The following is a 13,338-nucleotide window of genomic DNA, read 5'->3' on the forward strand; positions in this document are numbered from 1 at the left end:
CCTGCTTGGGCTACTTGTAAGATATAACGGGGAGCCTTCACTTTGACTGGGCTGGCTAGAGTGTGACCATTTCCAAGGCAGAGCTTGAAGGAGGAGCTTACCAAGCTCTTTCCGAGCTGTCGATCCTGCATCTGAGAGGGAGCCAAGTTGACAGAGGTGATTGATGAGCAGAGGGTTTGGCAGTTTGATCTTGGATTGGTCTTTCCCCTTGGGAAGAGCCATGGGGCCCAGGACGGGGGCACACGTGCATGGAGGCATGCAAGGGCTCTGTCCGTCGGTGGGATCTCAGGAGGGCTTGTGAGTTAGCCCACGTGCTGAAAGCATCCTCGTGAGCCTGTGGGTTCTGTCTTTTCCCTTCCCTCAGAGATGGAATCCCTCCTTATCGTGTGGGGAGTAAGAAACAGCTCCAGAGAGAAATGCATCGCAGTGTGAAGGCCAATGGCCAAGTGTCTCTACCTCATTTCCCGGTGAGTATAGTCCGGAGGGGGAAGGCAGATATTTTTGGCCATGTTGAATCTTGTAGAAGAGGGATGGGAGGTGGAGGGGGAAGGTCTAGGATAAGAGGAGAAGCAGTGCCTGGGGTCTTCTAGGGTAAAGGGAAGAGAGGGGGGAACCAGGGAAGAGGTGTTACCTGGTTCCTTGGGGTGTGATGCTGAGCAGAGTGAAGCTCAAGATGACCGACTTGAACCTCTACATTTTCTCAATTCAAAAAAGAAAATTCTTTTCAAAAAAGAAACCAAAGCAGTTCTCTTCCAGAAACCAAGCAATGGTGGGAGTTAAACCGTGCTTCCTTCCATGGGTTCCCACTAGAATGGAGGCCCCCTGAGGGCAGGGAGTTTTGTTTATTCTGTGAAATGCCCTGTCCACAGCGATTAGAACAGTGGCTGGCTCATAACAGGTACTTACTAAAACGTGTTGATTGAATCAGCAAATGAGGAGGCTAGAGGAATCTCTGCCTCCCGCAGAAGGGAAATTGCATCCCTAGGACGTTTCTCCTGTTGACTTCCAAAGCCCTGGAGGGCAGATGTCCCGTCTTGTCCGTTCCCAACCCCAGAACTTGCTTTAGAACCTCCTGTTGAATCTGCACCTAATGAATGCTGAATGAATGAAGCCTTTGGAAGGTAGGATCTCATGAGCAACTTCCCCCTGTGATTGACGTGAGAGGCCAGCTTGGCGTGAAGATCCTTTCCTGGTATCTCTTCTTCCATTTCCAAGTCCTGGAGGGCAGCCAGCACGTGGCCCCCTAAACTCAGCAGAGGCCCCTCATCTGTGTTTCAGGAGCTGTGCTTCTTGCCATACACTGAGATCCAAGATTGCAGGAACACTGTTCCTTGGGGAGGGGAGGACAGTGCCCAGCTTCGAGCGGCATCTCCGCTCACGAATCCTTCCGGCCAGCTTCCGAGAATTCAGTTGGCCCATCAGTGATGTTGTGTTCAGAAAATTAACACACCCAGTTGCTAATCCCATGTTGCATTACTGGATTGTTTTCGCTAGAGCAGCTCCCCTCTGAAAGCCCCTGACACAGTCCAGGGAGGACTTAACTTGGTCCGAAAATTTAGCATGTTACGATGCTTTCCTGGGGCCCTTCAGCATCCCCCTCCTCAATAATATTACCCTGCAAATACAGCAGATTGAGGATACAGGTGTTTTTGGGCAGGGCTGTGGGGGTGCAGGGGAGTATGTGTGTGAATAAAAGTTCTACTGCCCAAGCTTGTCAATTAGATGATTTTGTCCTGGGGTGTGCAAATCGACTTTCTCCATAAGGCAGCGCTTTGATCCGGGCTGAGCCGAGCTAGCCTGCATGACAGCGGCCGGCTCCTGGGGGGGGGGCTTTCTCTTCCCACCCCCCGACGCAGTTCCAGGCTCACTGGCTGCCGGTCGCCATCAGGAGCCCAGCTCAGCTGCAGGGGGAACGTGGGCCTTCGCGGGTGGGCTTTGTGCTGCCCCCACCCGTGCTGAAGGAAAGGGCAGAGCAAGAGGGAAATTGAGGAAGGAGGAGGCCGACAACCGAGGGGAGGGGGTGGCGGGAGGACCGGCAGAGGACGGGGAGCCGGGCGGTGGGAGTCCTCTGTTTGCTGCTTTTGGCAGCACCCTCTATGCCTTTTTATATTCTGTGCTTGATTTGGAGATGTTCCCTTTTCCCTTGATAGACCAGCTTCGGGCAGCCCGGCTCAGCGGTGCTCTGCCGCTAGCCCGCAGCATCTTCCTTCATTTTCTGTACAAAGAGCCGGGGAGGGGGGCGCGGAGAGCCGGGGAGATCTAGGACGGTGTTGAGACAACACCACCTCAAAGGTGCGCAGTGTGCGGCCACGAAATAAATTACCACTTCTTCTGATCCGGCCGTGTGACTCCCTTTTTTTTTCCCCCTTTTCTTCCCCCTGCCCCCACCTCCCTTCCAATCTTATTTTTTTTTTTCAAATTTCCAGCTCCCTTTCTGTTTAGACTCTACTTTTTATTCCTTGAGTTGGTCCCTCTCCCCTCCCCACCGCAGAGGGCTGCCTTTTTTTTTTTTTTTTTTGATGTTTGACAACAGTCTTTGAAGATCCTCTGCTTCAGAGTAGCTACTGATGGGCTGCTTGTACTAGAGAGAGAATGAGCGGGGCCCCTCGGAGAGCGACCAACTGCTCCTGCCCAAGGCAAACGCTGGTGGGGACCATGGCTCTCCATGAGGCCGCGGCGCCGGCGCATAAAGCTCCCGAGCAGCCCGGGCACCGCGCCCGCCGCTCTCCGCCCGCCCGTCCGTCCGTCCGTCTGTCCGTGCGGCTGTGGCTGTGGCCGGGGCCGAGGCCGCCGTGGCCGGGGCCGAGGCCGCCAGGCCCGGGAAGCTCCGGCGGGGGCGCCGCGTGCTGGCCCCGCTGAACGTGCCTCGTGTCTTCCCTCCCCGTGCCCCGTAGAGAACCCACCGCCTGCCCAAGGAGATGACCCCCGTGGAGCCCGCCGCCTTCGCGGCCGAGCTCATCTCCAGGCTGGAGAAGCTGAAGCTGGAGCTGGAGAGCCGCCACAGCCTGGAGGAGCGCCTGCAGCAGATCCGAGAGGTAGCGCCGGGCCCTGTCCCTTCCCCGGTCCCCGCGGCCCCGTGCCGCCCCTCCCCTTGACCCCCTGGCGGCCCAGGCTGGCCCCTCCTGCTTACCCGGTCACTGCCCCTCCTGCCCCTCCAGGATGAAGAGAAGGAGGCGTCCGAGCTAGCGCTGAGCCCCAGGGACGGGGGGCCCACCCCGCACCCCCTCTCCCTCCTGCCCTCCGGCAGCTACGAGGAGGACCCGCAGACCATTCTGGACGACCACCTGTCCAGGGTCCTCAAGACCCCCGGCTGCCAGTCTCCAGGCGTGGGCCGCTACAGCCCCCGCTCTCGCTCCCCCGACCACCACCACCACCAGCAGCAGTACCACGCCCTGCTCCCGCCTGGGGCCAAGTTGCCCCCCGTGGCAGCCCCACAGGCCGGTTGCCCCCTCCTCGGAGCCAGGGGCTTCGTGACTAAGCAGACGACGAAGCACGTCCACCACCACTACATCCACCACCACGGCCTCCCCAAGAGCAGGGAGGAGATGGAGGCAGAGGCCGCACAGAGGGTGCGCTGCTTCTGTCCCGGGGGCGCCGGCTACTACTGCTACTCCAGGTGTAGGAGCCACCCCAGGGCTCTGGAGCCCGTGCAGGCCGAGCAGTTGGGGTGAGTGTCGGGTGGACCGGAGCGTCCCCGCGGGGCTTTCTCTCCCACCCAGAGCCCCGGGCGGGTGCGAGGTTGGGGGGCGGGGTCCAGAGGTCACAGGCATTTAGCTTCCAGGAGGGAGGCGCAGGGTGGGGGGGGGGCGGGGCAGGGGAAGCAGGTGCATGGGTCTTTCGTGTCACCCCGCCGCTCGCCGACCTGTCCCGATTCGAGGCGTCCCAGAGCTGTAACGGGGCCTCTGGGCTGGGTGTGGTTCTTGGTTCCCCACAGCAACAGAGGCAGTGCCCTGCCCAAGCGGAGTGGGAAAAGCGTGGAGCCGGGCCTGGCCCTGCCCGCCAGGGAAGGAGGGGCCCCCGGCGGAGCTGGGGCCCTGCAGCTTCCCGGGGAGGAAGGAGACAGGTCGCAGGATGTCTGGCAGTGGATGCTGGAGAGCGAGCGGCAGAGCAAACCCAAGCCCCCTAGGTAAACAGCACCCGCCGCCGCGGAGGTCTTGTGGGGATGGCTGTTCTTGCAGTCGGCCGAACACAAATGGGACCGTTTGCTCCTGCCGTCTTAACAGTAAATGTTGGGCTGAGCGGACCACAGAAATGCCCTGTTTTGGCACCGCCCCCTGTCCATGTGATGATAGGGTCATTTTTTTTTTCCTCTTCTCTCTTTGAAGGCAGGATAGAGAAGTTTCTACTGAAGTCACATTTTCCAGTTTTTTTAACCCAGTTTCTTTCCTTCTGCTCTCTCTCTCACTCCTTGCTCAGTGCCCAAAGCACAAAAAAGGCTTACCCCTTGGAGTCCGCCCGTGCGTCCCCGGCCGAGCGAGCTGGCCGGCACCAGCTGCTGGGGGGCGGCAACGGGCACGCCCGCTCTGCCCCCCGAGCCCCCGCGTTCACCCAGGACCCCGTGATGCCTCCCCTGACCCCGCCCAACACACTGGCGCAGCTGGAAGAGGCCTGCCGCCGGCTGGCTGAGGTGTCCAAGCCCCCAAAGCAGCGGTGAGTGGCTGCAGAGCGGAGGTGAGGGTCTCGGGCGCTCCTCAGGGAGGAGGGATGGCTTCTGGCCACGTACGCGTCTCCTTCCCACCTGCTAGAAATTGTTCCTTTTAGTTCTGTTCATTCTGAAGAGCCAGCCAGGATCTGCTTATTAGGCAAGGCAGGCCCAGGAGGAGAGTGAATTTCCGTCTGTTCCTTACAAATGCCCCGATCGCGCAAGGCTGGGTAGATGAGCATGTAAGAGGCCCTGACCGATGGAGGATCCAGGGCCTCGGCCCTTTGCCTGGGCTGGCATCGCCCCGTCCCGGGCTCCCAGGGGGCTTAGGATGGCTATTCCCCGTGGATGGAAGTTGGGTCTACGGTGAGGGCCCAGAGCCTTCGGCTTTTCCGTCTGCTCCCCACTTGCCTTACCCTCCGTCCCCCACTCCTGCTGTGTCCTCAGATGCTGTGCAGGAGGTCAGCAGAGGGACAGGAACCACTCGGCCACTGGTCAGACGGGAGCCGCGCCCTTCTCCAACCCCAGCCTGGCTTCCGAAGAGTGAGTGTCTTTACCTGACATTGCTGAGAGCCCCCTCGTGGTTTATATTTCAGGGCATTGACTCCCTGGCATTGGGATTCTTGAAAACTTTTTCTAGTATATAAAATCCCCTTGATTTGAACAGTAGCCACTAGGAAGGGTAAACGCGGCTATTGCCATAAATCGGGATCTTGGCCATAAATCAGGATCTTGGAAACCCTGCCCGCGCTGGGAGATGCGTTGTGACTTGGACAACAGGTGTTGCTTCCTGAAGGGACGGATGGCTCAGGGTTCCCGGGTACGCACTCCTCAAAAGCTGAGACGTGCAGCCGTGAGCAGATGGATAAAAGGGGGTCCCCAACCCCGGATGGAAACGTTGCCCTCATTCAGCTTGCAAGCCAGCAAGTTGGAAACGTGTTGTCTCATGGAGCAGGAAGGTGCTTCACCACTGCAGAGACCGAGGACGGTCTTTGTTGTTTGGCTTGGGGAGAGCGCCATGTCTTCCCCAGTGGTGCCATGATTCTTTCCGTAAGGTTACGCTCTTGCCAAGTGGGCCGAGAAGCCTGGCTCCGTTGAATTCCAGGATGATGCATTTAGAAAGAAATCGGCTACAGGGGTCTAAAATGGTCTAAATAATTCAAGTTTTCTTTCTTTGCTCATTCATCGTGAGCAATGAGCCATATTTAAAGGCCTGCAGCTTTTTTTTTTTTTTTTAAGCCCCTCTGCAAACTCAGAATAAATGAGGGAGGTCGAAATGACCGAGCTAACCATCCCCGTGGGCTCTGGCATCACGCTGTCCAGGGGATGCTCTGGGTTTGTCTCTACAGCATTCCCTCGTGGGGCTGAGTGAACCCATGGCTCTTTGGCAGCTTCTCCCCGCTTCTTCCTTGGCAAGCACCCCACTTGTGCCATCCCGAAAGAGACCCATTTGGTGGTAGTGAGGGGAGCAATAGCAGTGTGTACAACCCAAAGGAGATCGTCCCTTCCCGGTGCCCCATGCAGATGACCTGGACTGTGGGCCTCCAGAGTAGCTGCCTCTGTGACATGGGAGGGGGGAGTCGGGGCCCACACCCAGGCCCCCTTTGAGCTCATAGCTGCAGCCTCGCTTTCTCTCTGGAGAACGTGTTCGAGAGCCTGTGTGTGTGTGTGTGGGGGGGGGGGTGGTGTGTGTGTGGGGTGTGTGGGTGTGTGGGTGTGTGTGGGGGTGTGTGTGTGTGTGGGGTGTGTGGGTGTGGTGTGTGGGTGTGGTGTGTATGTGGGTGTGTGTGTGGGGTGTGTGTGTGTGGTGTGTATGTGGGTGTGGTGTGTGTGTGGTGTGTGTGGGTGTGTGGGTGTGTGTGGGGGTGTGTGTGTGTGGGGTGTGTGGGTGTGGTGTGTATGTGGGTGTGTGTGTGGGGGGTGGGTGTGGGTGTGGTGTCTGGGTGTGTGTGGGTGTGTGTGGGTTTGTGTGTGTGTATGTGGGTGTGTGTGTGTGGGGTGTGTGTGTGGTGTGTATGTGGGTGTGTGTGTGTGGGTGTGGTGTGTATGTGGGGGTGTGTGTGTGGGTGTGTGGGTGGGTGTGGTGTGTGGGTGTGTGTGGGGGTGTGTGGGGGTGTGTGTGTGTGTGGTGTGGGGGTGGGTGTGGTGTGTGTGTGGGTGTGGGGGTGGGTGTGTGGGGGGGTGGGTGTGGTGTGTGTGTGTGGGTGTGTGTGTGTGTGGGGTGTGTGTGGGGTGTGTGTGTGTGGGGGGTGTGGGTGTGGTGTGTGTGGGTGTGGGGGGGGGTGTGTGTGGTGTGTGTGGGGGGTGTGTGTGTGGTGTGTGTGTGTGGGGATGGGTGTGTGTGGGTGTGGTGTGTGTGTGGGTGTGGTGTGTGTGTGGGTGTGTTTGTGGGGTGTGTGTGTGGTGTGTGTGTGGGGGGGTGGGTGTGGGTGTGGTGTGTGTGTGGGGGGTGTGTGTGTGGTGTGTGTGGGGGGTGTGGTGTGTGTGGGTGTGGTGTGTGTGTGGGTGTGGTGTGTGGGTGTGTGTGTGTGTGGGTGTGTGTGGTGTGTGCGCTTGCTGCCTTCGAATGCTGAACTTGTTGCATCCCCTCTTCCTTCTCAGTCACAAAGAGCCAAAGAAGCTGGCGGGGGTCCACGCGCTCCAGGCCAGCGAGTTGGTCGTCACGTACTTTTTCTGTGGAGAAGAAATTCCGTACAGGAGGATGCTGAAGGCTCAGAGCTTGACCCTGGGCCACTTTAAAGAGCAGCTCAGCAAAAAGGGAAATTATAGGTAAGAGCCCTGCGGCTTCTTGCTGCTCCGCACTTTGTTTGCTCAGAACCGAGAGCCAGAGTCGCTTCCCTGGCCTGGCCAGACCCGGAGGGGCCATCGGGAGGGGGCTCAGGAGGCGCTCGGGGAGGCCATTGGGCCGCCTGGCGCTTCTGTTCCTTCTCATTTCCTCTCTCCCCTCACCACTGACAGAAATAACAGCAGCAGCAGGGAGACCGCTGGGAGGGCTCCGGGGGTCCTGGACGGGCTTTTTCTACCCAGGTGAACGAGACTCTGAAGGAGAAAGGGGGCTTGACCAGGACAGCTGGGCTTGGGCCATCTCACCGAGGCCCTTCCCGAAAGGCAGAGAGTGGTGTGTGTCAGGGAGAGACAGACGGACAGACCGATGAGGCTTGGGTCTTAGGAGAGACTGTCCACATGAAGGCTTGGGGAAGGGCAGAGGCCATGGCCTGGAAGTGGAGACGGCATTCTCCTTCCTCAGCCTTTCTCCGTGAAGAGCTGCCTCGCGGTGTGGAATGGGTCATGTGAAGCAGAAATGCTCTTGTGTCCATAACAGAGAGGGGGCTGGCCCCATGCGTGGGCACCGGGTGGACGGGGCCGGGCACTCGCCCTCCCCCCAGCCCTCCTCCCTGTCTACACGGTGGAGACACCCGCCTGGTCTTCCAGGGCCCCAGAGAGAATTCTAGAGCGGGGACCGTTCCTTGGTCACCTCCCCCTGAACGTGGGTGGGGTGGGAGGGTGATGACTCCACCTACGTTTATCCAGAGTCCTAGCTGCTCCTCCTCGATGGCCTTCCTCCCAAGGGAGTATGTGGGCTCTGCTCCAGCCATGTCTCGGGTTGCGGTGCGCAGGGCCAGGGAGGGGCACGCGAGGTGCGGCGCACTCAACTTTAAGGAGGGGCAGTCGGTGCTCAGAAGGTGCCAACCCGCCCCACCTCGAGCCCGAGATGGGAGGGGAGAAGTCCAATAGCACGAGCGACCAGCCAGGTGGGCCCCGGCCCCTGGAGCCCGCCTCCGGGGCCCCGAGACCCCGTCCCTTCCGGAGCAGGCCCTTGCGGCTCTCCCAGCCACTCCACCTGGGAGCTGGTTGGGCCGGGGGCCCAGAGTGATCCCTCTGCAGGGAAAGGCTGGGGCTCGGGGGCTCGGACCTGTAAGTGACTGAGGAGCAGGGCGTGGAGCTGGGCTTTAGAGCTTTCCATTTGACACCAGGGCAGAGACGATTCTGAAAATGTGTCCAAGGGTTTGGGGAGCAGGCCTGGCTCCTAATGCTGCTGCTTCTTCCTCTTCTTCTTCTTTTTTTTTTATCTTGAACAGACACAAGGTGAAACTAATTACACAAGTGTGCCCCTCCAGGGATTCATTTTGAGCTCAGCTTTGACTCGGCTGGACTTTGAGTGGAACTGCAGGTGACCTTCAGGGAGAAGGGCTCTGGAGCGCCGAGTGGAGGCTGCAGGGGGGGCTTCGCGCTCAGCCACTCCGGCCACATCTGGCTCTGATTTTTTTTCCTAAGGCACACTTAATAAGCCTGGCTTTGAAGCCCCGGCCTCCCCTTTAATGCACAAAGACTTGCACAAATGGTTGACTCTCAAATTCTTTACTGATTGGATCAGGCTGTGGCCAGACCCTTCCCAGCCGTCTTATCTCTCTGTGCTTGCTCTCCGGCCAGAGCGGGCTCGGGGAGGCACCGGGTGCCAGGCCTGGCCCTCCCAGCGGGGGTGGTGCCCCGTCCTCCCGCACGCTCTCCCTCACCCCCCAATAAAAAGCCCAGCGAGGATGGGGCCGCGGAGTGGGGGGACCTGGGCTGCACTGAGTAATCTCAACATGGCAGGGGTTCAAAAGGAGAACAGTCTCTCCAGACGTGCCAGACGCTGTTGGTGCCAGATGTCAGAAGAAAGCGCAGTTTGCCACATAAAGCATGTTGTAGTGGAAAAGCCCGTTTCTTGGAGAAGATGAGGGCAGCGCAGTGCGTTTGAAGTCTGGGGGCCGGGGCCGAGGGAATGTGGCCTCTCCCCTCTCTGGAAGAGGTTACGGTTCTGAAGAAGGTCACTGCGTGTTTGCTCAGGGGTGCCATGGAAGCCCGACCTGGTAGAGCCGAGGGGTCGGAGCTGGGGGGCTGAGGGGCACGACCGAGGGTGGCCTCAGAATTGGAGCCTCGTATCAGGAGGGGGGCCTTCCCCCGCCACTGTCCGGGGGCCCCTGTGTGCCGTGCCCCTCCCCACCCCCGCTCGGGCTCCCCAAGTACCCCGACCCGCTGGATAGGAAGCGTTCTCCCCGCTGCCCCGTCCGGGCCGTGCCGTTCACCCCGGTGCTGTGGCCCAGCTGGGAACACTAACAACAAGGAACCTTGACTAAACCCAGCTGGTTCACTTTATTTAGCCTTATCTCCTATGAAAGTATTTGGCTTGCTTTCATTAAGAGGAAAGAAGTTGAGCTCTAACCGAGGGGAATTCTTTTTTTTTTTTTCCTTTTAAATGAAAAGAGAGAAAAAAATTGTAACCCTGAGACACACATTTTTTTAGAGAGCTGTCCCCCTCCCCCAGAGGACCAGGACCCTCCCTCCATGAGTGGCCTTTATTGGCTGAAGGTGACAGCTTGCAGGGGCGAGTTTAATCCGTCTGAGGGGTCTCCCTGGAAGGGGCTGGTGAAGGAAGGGGCCGGCGAAGGAAGGGGCCAGGGAGTAGGCCCGCCTGGAGGACAGCAGTTGTTTCTGAATGTGGCCCTCCTGAGAGAGGCCGGTCATTTGCGTCCACACAATTAAACAGCCTTAGAAGAAAGAAGTCTGGGGTGGGATAAAAGGAACCTTTAATCAAGGGGCATAATAGAAGGGTCTTTAGTGTTTGACCCTGGAGGGGTGGGGTGGAGAGGAGTTGGGGGGGGAACGGGGAGAAGAGAGGAGAGTAGCCGGGGCCAGGGCTGTCTGCAACCCTGGGAAGCAAGATGGCTCTGGCCAGCCTCCTGCCGCGGCCACCGAGGAAAGCAGCCTGTCCCATGGCTGTGGCAGGGACAGGCCGGAGGAGCGGGCCTGTGGGGGCTGCAGGGTGGGAAGGACAGGAGAGGTGTCAGCCTTCCACAGACTTCTACAGGTTCAGGGTGGCTGGGCCTCTTGGAGGACCCCCCCCCGCCCGCCCAACTGTTGCTGCAAATGGACCAGGCGTGCCTTGCCCTTCCCAACCCCCGCACCCTCCCGATAAGGGGAGAAAGAAGCAGGCAGCTGTCCTCTGCAGAGTGTGTGTGGGGGGACCCCAGCATTCTGGGCCCAAGGCCGCAGGTGGGAGGCCGCCCGGTCGCGCCCTGGCGGCCGGCGCAGATCAGAGGCGGCCAGAGGTTCACATGCACACCTCTGCGGCGGAACCCTCAGGACCCCTCCATCCTCCGTGTTGACATCACCTTTCTCCTTAGCAAAGTAGAAAACGCACTTTTCACCAAGACGCTCTTTGGGTTTTCCTTTTAAGGTATTACTTCAAAAAAGCAAGCGACGAGTTTGCCTGTGGAGCCGTGTTTGAGGAGATCTGGGACGATGAGGCGGTGCTCCCCATGTACGAAGGCAGGATTCTGGGGAAGGTGGAGAGGATCGACTGAGCCTCGGGGGTCGGGCCCCGGCGCAAGTGCGGGGCCGCCGCCCGCGCCACCGGCCTTGGCCGTGACGGACCGCGACGAGACATTTTGAAGGAAAACTAAACCAATGAAGAAGACAAAAATCTCGGGAAGAATTGGCCACTGGCCACTTGGGGAGGGTGGGGAGGGCAGGGAGGTTGGTTTTCACTATTCACCAGGTGGGTACTGAGATAAGAAAAGCCTGAACTATTTATTAAAAACATGACCACTCTTGGCTATTGAAGATGCTGACTGTATTTGAGAGACTGCCATACATAATATATGACCGCCTAGGGATCTGAAATCCATAAACTAAGAGAAACTGTGTATAGCTTACCTAACAGGAATCCTTACTACTATTTATTGAACAATTGATTCCCCACCCCCGGCCCCAGTTTATGGATATGCTGCTTTAAACACGGTAGGGGGAGAGGGGAAGTTTTAATTGTCTTGTCCAAACTTGGGAGTTGAGCTAGGGGCGCATTAATGATTTCTTCATTAAAAGGGGAATTATTACGCTTTGCCCCGCATTTCTCCAAGTGAAGACAGACTTTTTTAAAAATGGTGCCCTACCGTTGACACACGCAGAAAATTGGTGCATTTTTTTTTTTTTCCTATGCTGCTCTATTTTGTCATAAAGGTCTTGAGGAGCAATTTATGTTGCAACATCACCGCCATTTGGGGTCATCATGTGGGATGGGATCCATCGTGGGGTGGGGGGGAGCCTCATTTTGGGGACCCCAGATTTCCTCAGTAACTCCTCCTAACTCCTAGCGCCCAATGGCTGAGGCCCGCTAGAACCTTGGAGTTCAACTCGTGCTTGCATTGGAACAGTTCCTTGGAGTTTTGGTTGGTCGGTTGGTTGGTTTTTTTTAACTAGTCGTTGGACCACTGCCATTCTGGAAGCCACCTCCCCTCCCCCCTTGCCCTGCAAAGAAGCGGACAGTTGTGGGAAGACCTGGCAGCACCCTTTCCTCCAGACACCTCCATTCTGACGTTCGGGTTTTCGTGTTAAGTTAATCTGTACATTCTGTTTCTGCCATTGTTACCTGTACTATACGCCTGTATATATTGTACAACAGAAGAGTGTTAATCCACTATCTCTAGTGCTTGACTTGAAATGAGTACAGTACCTGTACCGACACGGCGTCCCGCTCCGTGTGTCGCCCTATATTGAGGGCTCCGACTTTCCCTTGCTTTTTGAAAGGGGTTTATGTATAAATATATTTTATGCCTTTTTACTACAAGTCTTGTACTCAATGACTTTTGCCATGGCATTTTGTTCTACTTATACTGTAAATTATGCATTATAAAGAGTTCATTTAAGGAAAATTACTTGGTACAATAATTATTGTAATTAAGAGATGTAGCCTTTATTAAAATTTTATATTTTTCAAAACGTCCGCCTCGTCTTTGAGTGCCCCGGGGTGGGAGCAGGGCAGAGGTGGCCTTTTGTGTGTGAACACCTGCGCTTTCCCACCTTGCCCGAGCCCATCTCTGGCTGACCTTGACCTCTTCTCGCCCAACCAGGCCCTGCCCTGGGGTTTTGAAAAACTCTGTCTTCAAAGTCACCTGGCTGACTGGCTGAGGATCTTCTTGTCCTAGGGCGGGCTGTAGACAACTTCCTCTGCCCTTCCCCTTTCCTCTGCCTCCTGAGTGCAGCCTCTTCCTCGAAGGCAGGTCTCATCTGGCCAGGTAGGTCCTGGAGATAAGGAGCAGAGGTGGGTTAGTCCCAGGAATACAGGGAGAAAATGTCCAGAAAAATGGCGTGCGGGTCTTGGATGTCCAGTGGAGCTGATGAACCCTGAGCTCAGTGCTAACCAGCCAGCCTCTCCGTAGCTGTGTGAGTGACCTCAGCTGATGCCTTCAGCAAGGGGCTGGCATTATTGAGGGTCCAGGCTGGAAAGGGGGTGGGGAAAGAAAGGTGGTTCAGCAAGTAAACGGTTCACTGGACCGTTTACTTCGTGTGGCCACGGAAGTCGGCTGACCGTTGTTCACTCAAATTCGGGTTACCTCCCAGTGCGCGGAGCGCTCAGAGGTCCGGCTGTGTTTCCCATCTGGGAGAGCAGGCCTAGCTTCCTAAAAGAGTCCTATAAGGAACGCATTTTAAGAAAGAAGGGGTCCGTTGGACTTGGCTTCTCAAGTACGGAGTTTTTCTTTGGACAGTAAGGCCAAGAAAGGACCGAGAGATTGAACCTGGTGTGGGTGGTGTGGGTGGGGTGTTAGGGCTTTTAATCTTCAGGCCTTTCGAGTCATCCCCTGAAAATAATGGGATAAAACACAGGTCTGGGGCTCAGACAAAGTCTAGTGGACCGTGGGCATCTGTGAGAAAGCGAG

The 13,338-nt window shown here is 57.4% G+C and overlaps 1 protein-coding gene across 8 annotated transcripts in view; it reads left to right on the plus strand.

Annotated features, from left to right (window-relative positions):
• The window catches only part of AXIN2 (axin 2), a 31,537-nt gene extending 19,137 nt beyond the window's left edge, over positions 1-12,400 (plus strand). For 6 of the 8 annotated variants that reach the window (XM_036082696.2, XM_078065966.1, XM_078065970.1 and 3 more), the window contains exons 4-11: positions 365-467; positions 2,895-3,035; positions 3,159-3,667; positions 3,935-4,126; positions 4,417-4,650; positions 5,090-5,185; positions 7,244-7,411; positions 10,860-12,400. In XM_036082696.2, coding sequence (XP_035938589.1) covers positions 365-467; positions 2,895-3,035; positions 3,159-3,667; positions 3,935-4,126; positions 4,417-4,650; positions 5,090-5,185; positions 7,244-7,411; positions 10,860-10,986 — 1,570 coding nt within the window. In that variant the 3' untranslated portion in view covers positions 10,987-12,400. Of the gene's footprint in view, positions 1-364; positions 468-2,894; positions 3,036-3,158; positions 3,668-3,934; positions 4,127-4,416; positions 4,651-5,089; positions 5,186-7,243; positions 7,412-8,721; positions 8,814-10,859 lie in introns of all 8 variants that reach the window. The other 2 variants (XM_036082697.2, XM_036082698.2) reach the window with 2 other exon arrangements.
• The last annotated feature ends 938 nt before the right edge of the window (positions 12,401-13,338 follow it).

The sequence above is a fragment of the Halichoerus grypus genome, chromosome 2 (assembly GCF_964656455.1).
Source record: "Halichoerus grypus chromosome 2, mHalGry1.hap1.1, whole genome shotgun sequence".
NCBI lineage: Eukaryota > Metazoa > Chordata > Mammalia > Carnivora > Phocidae > Halichoerus > Halichoerus grypus.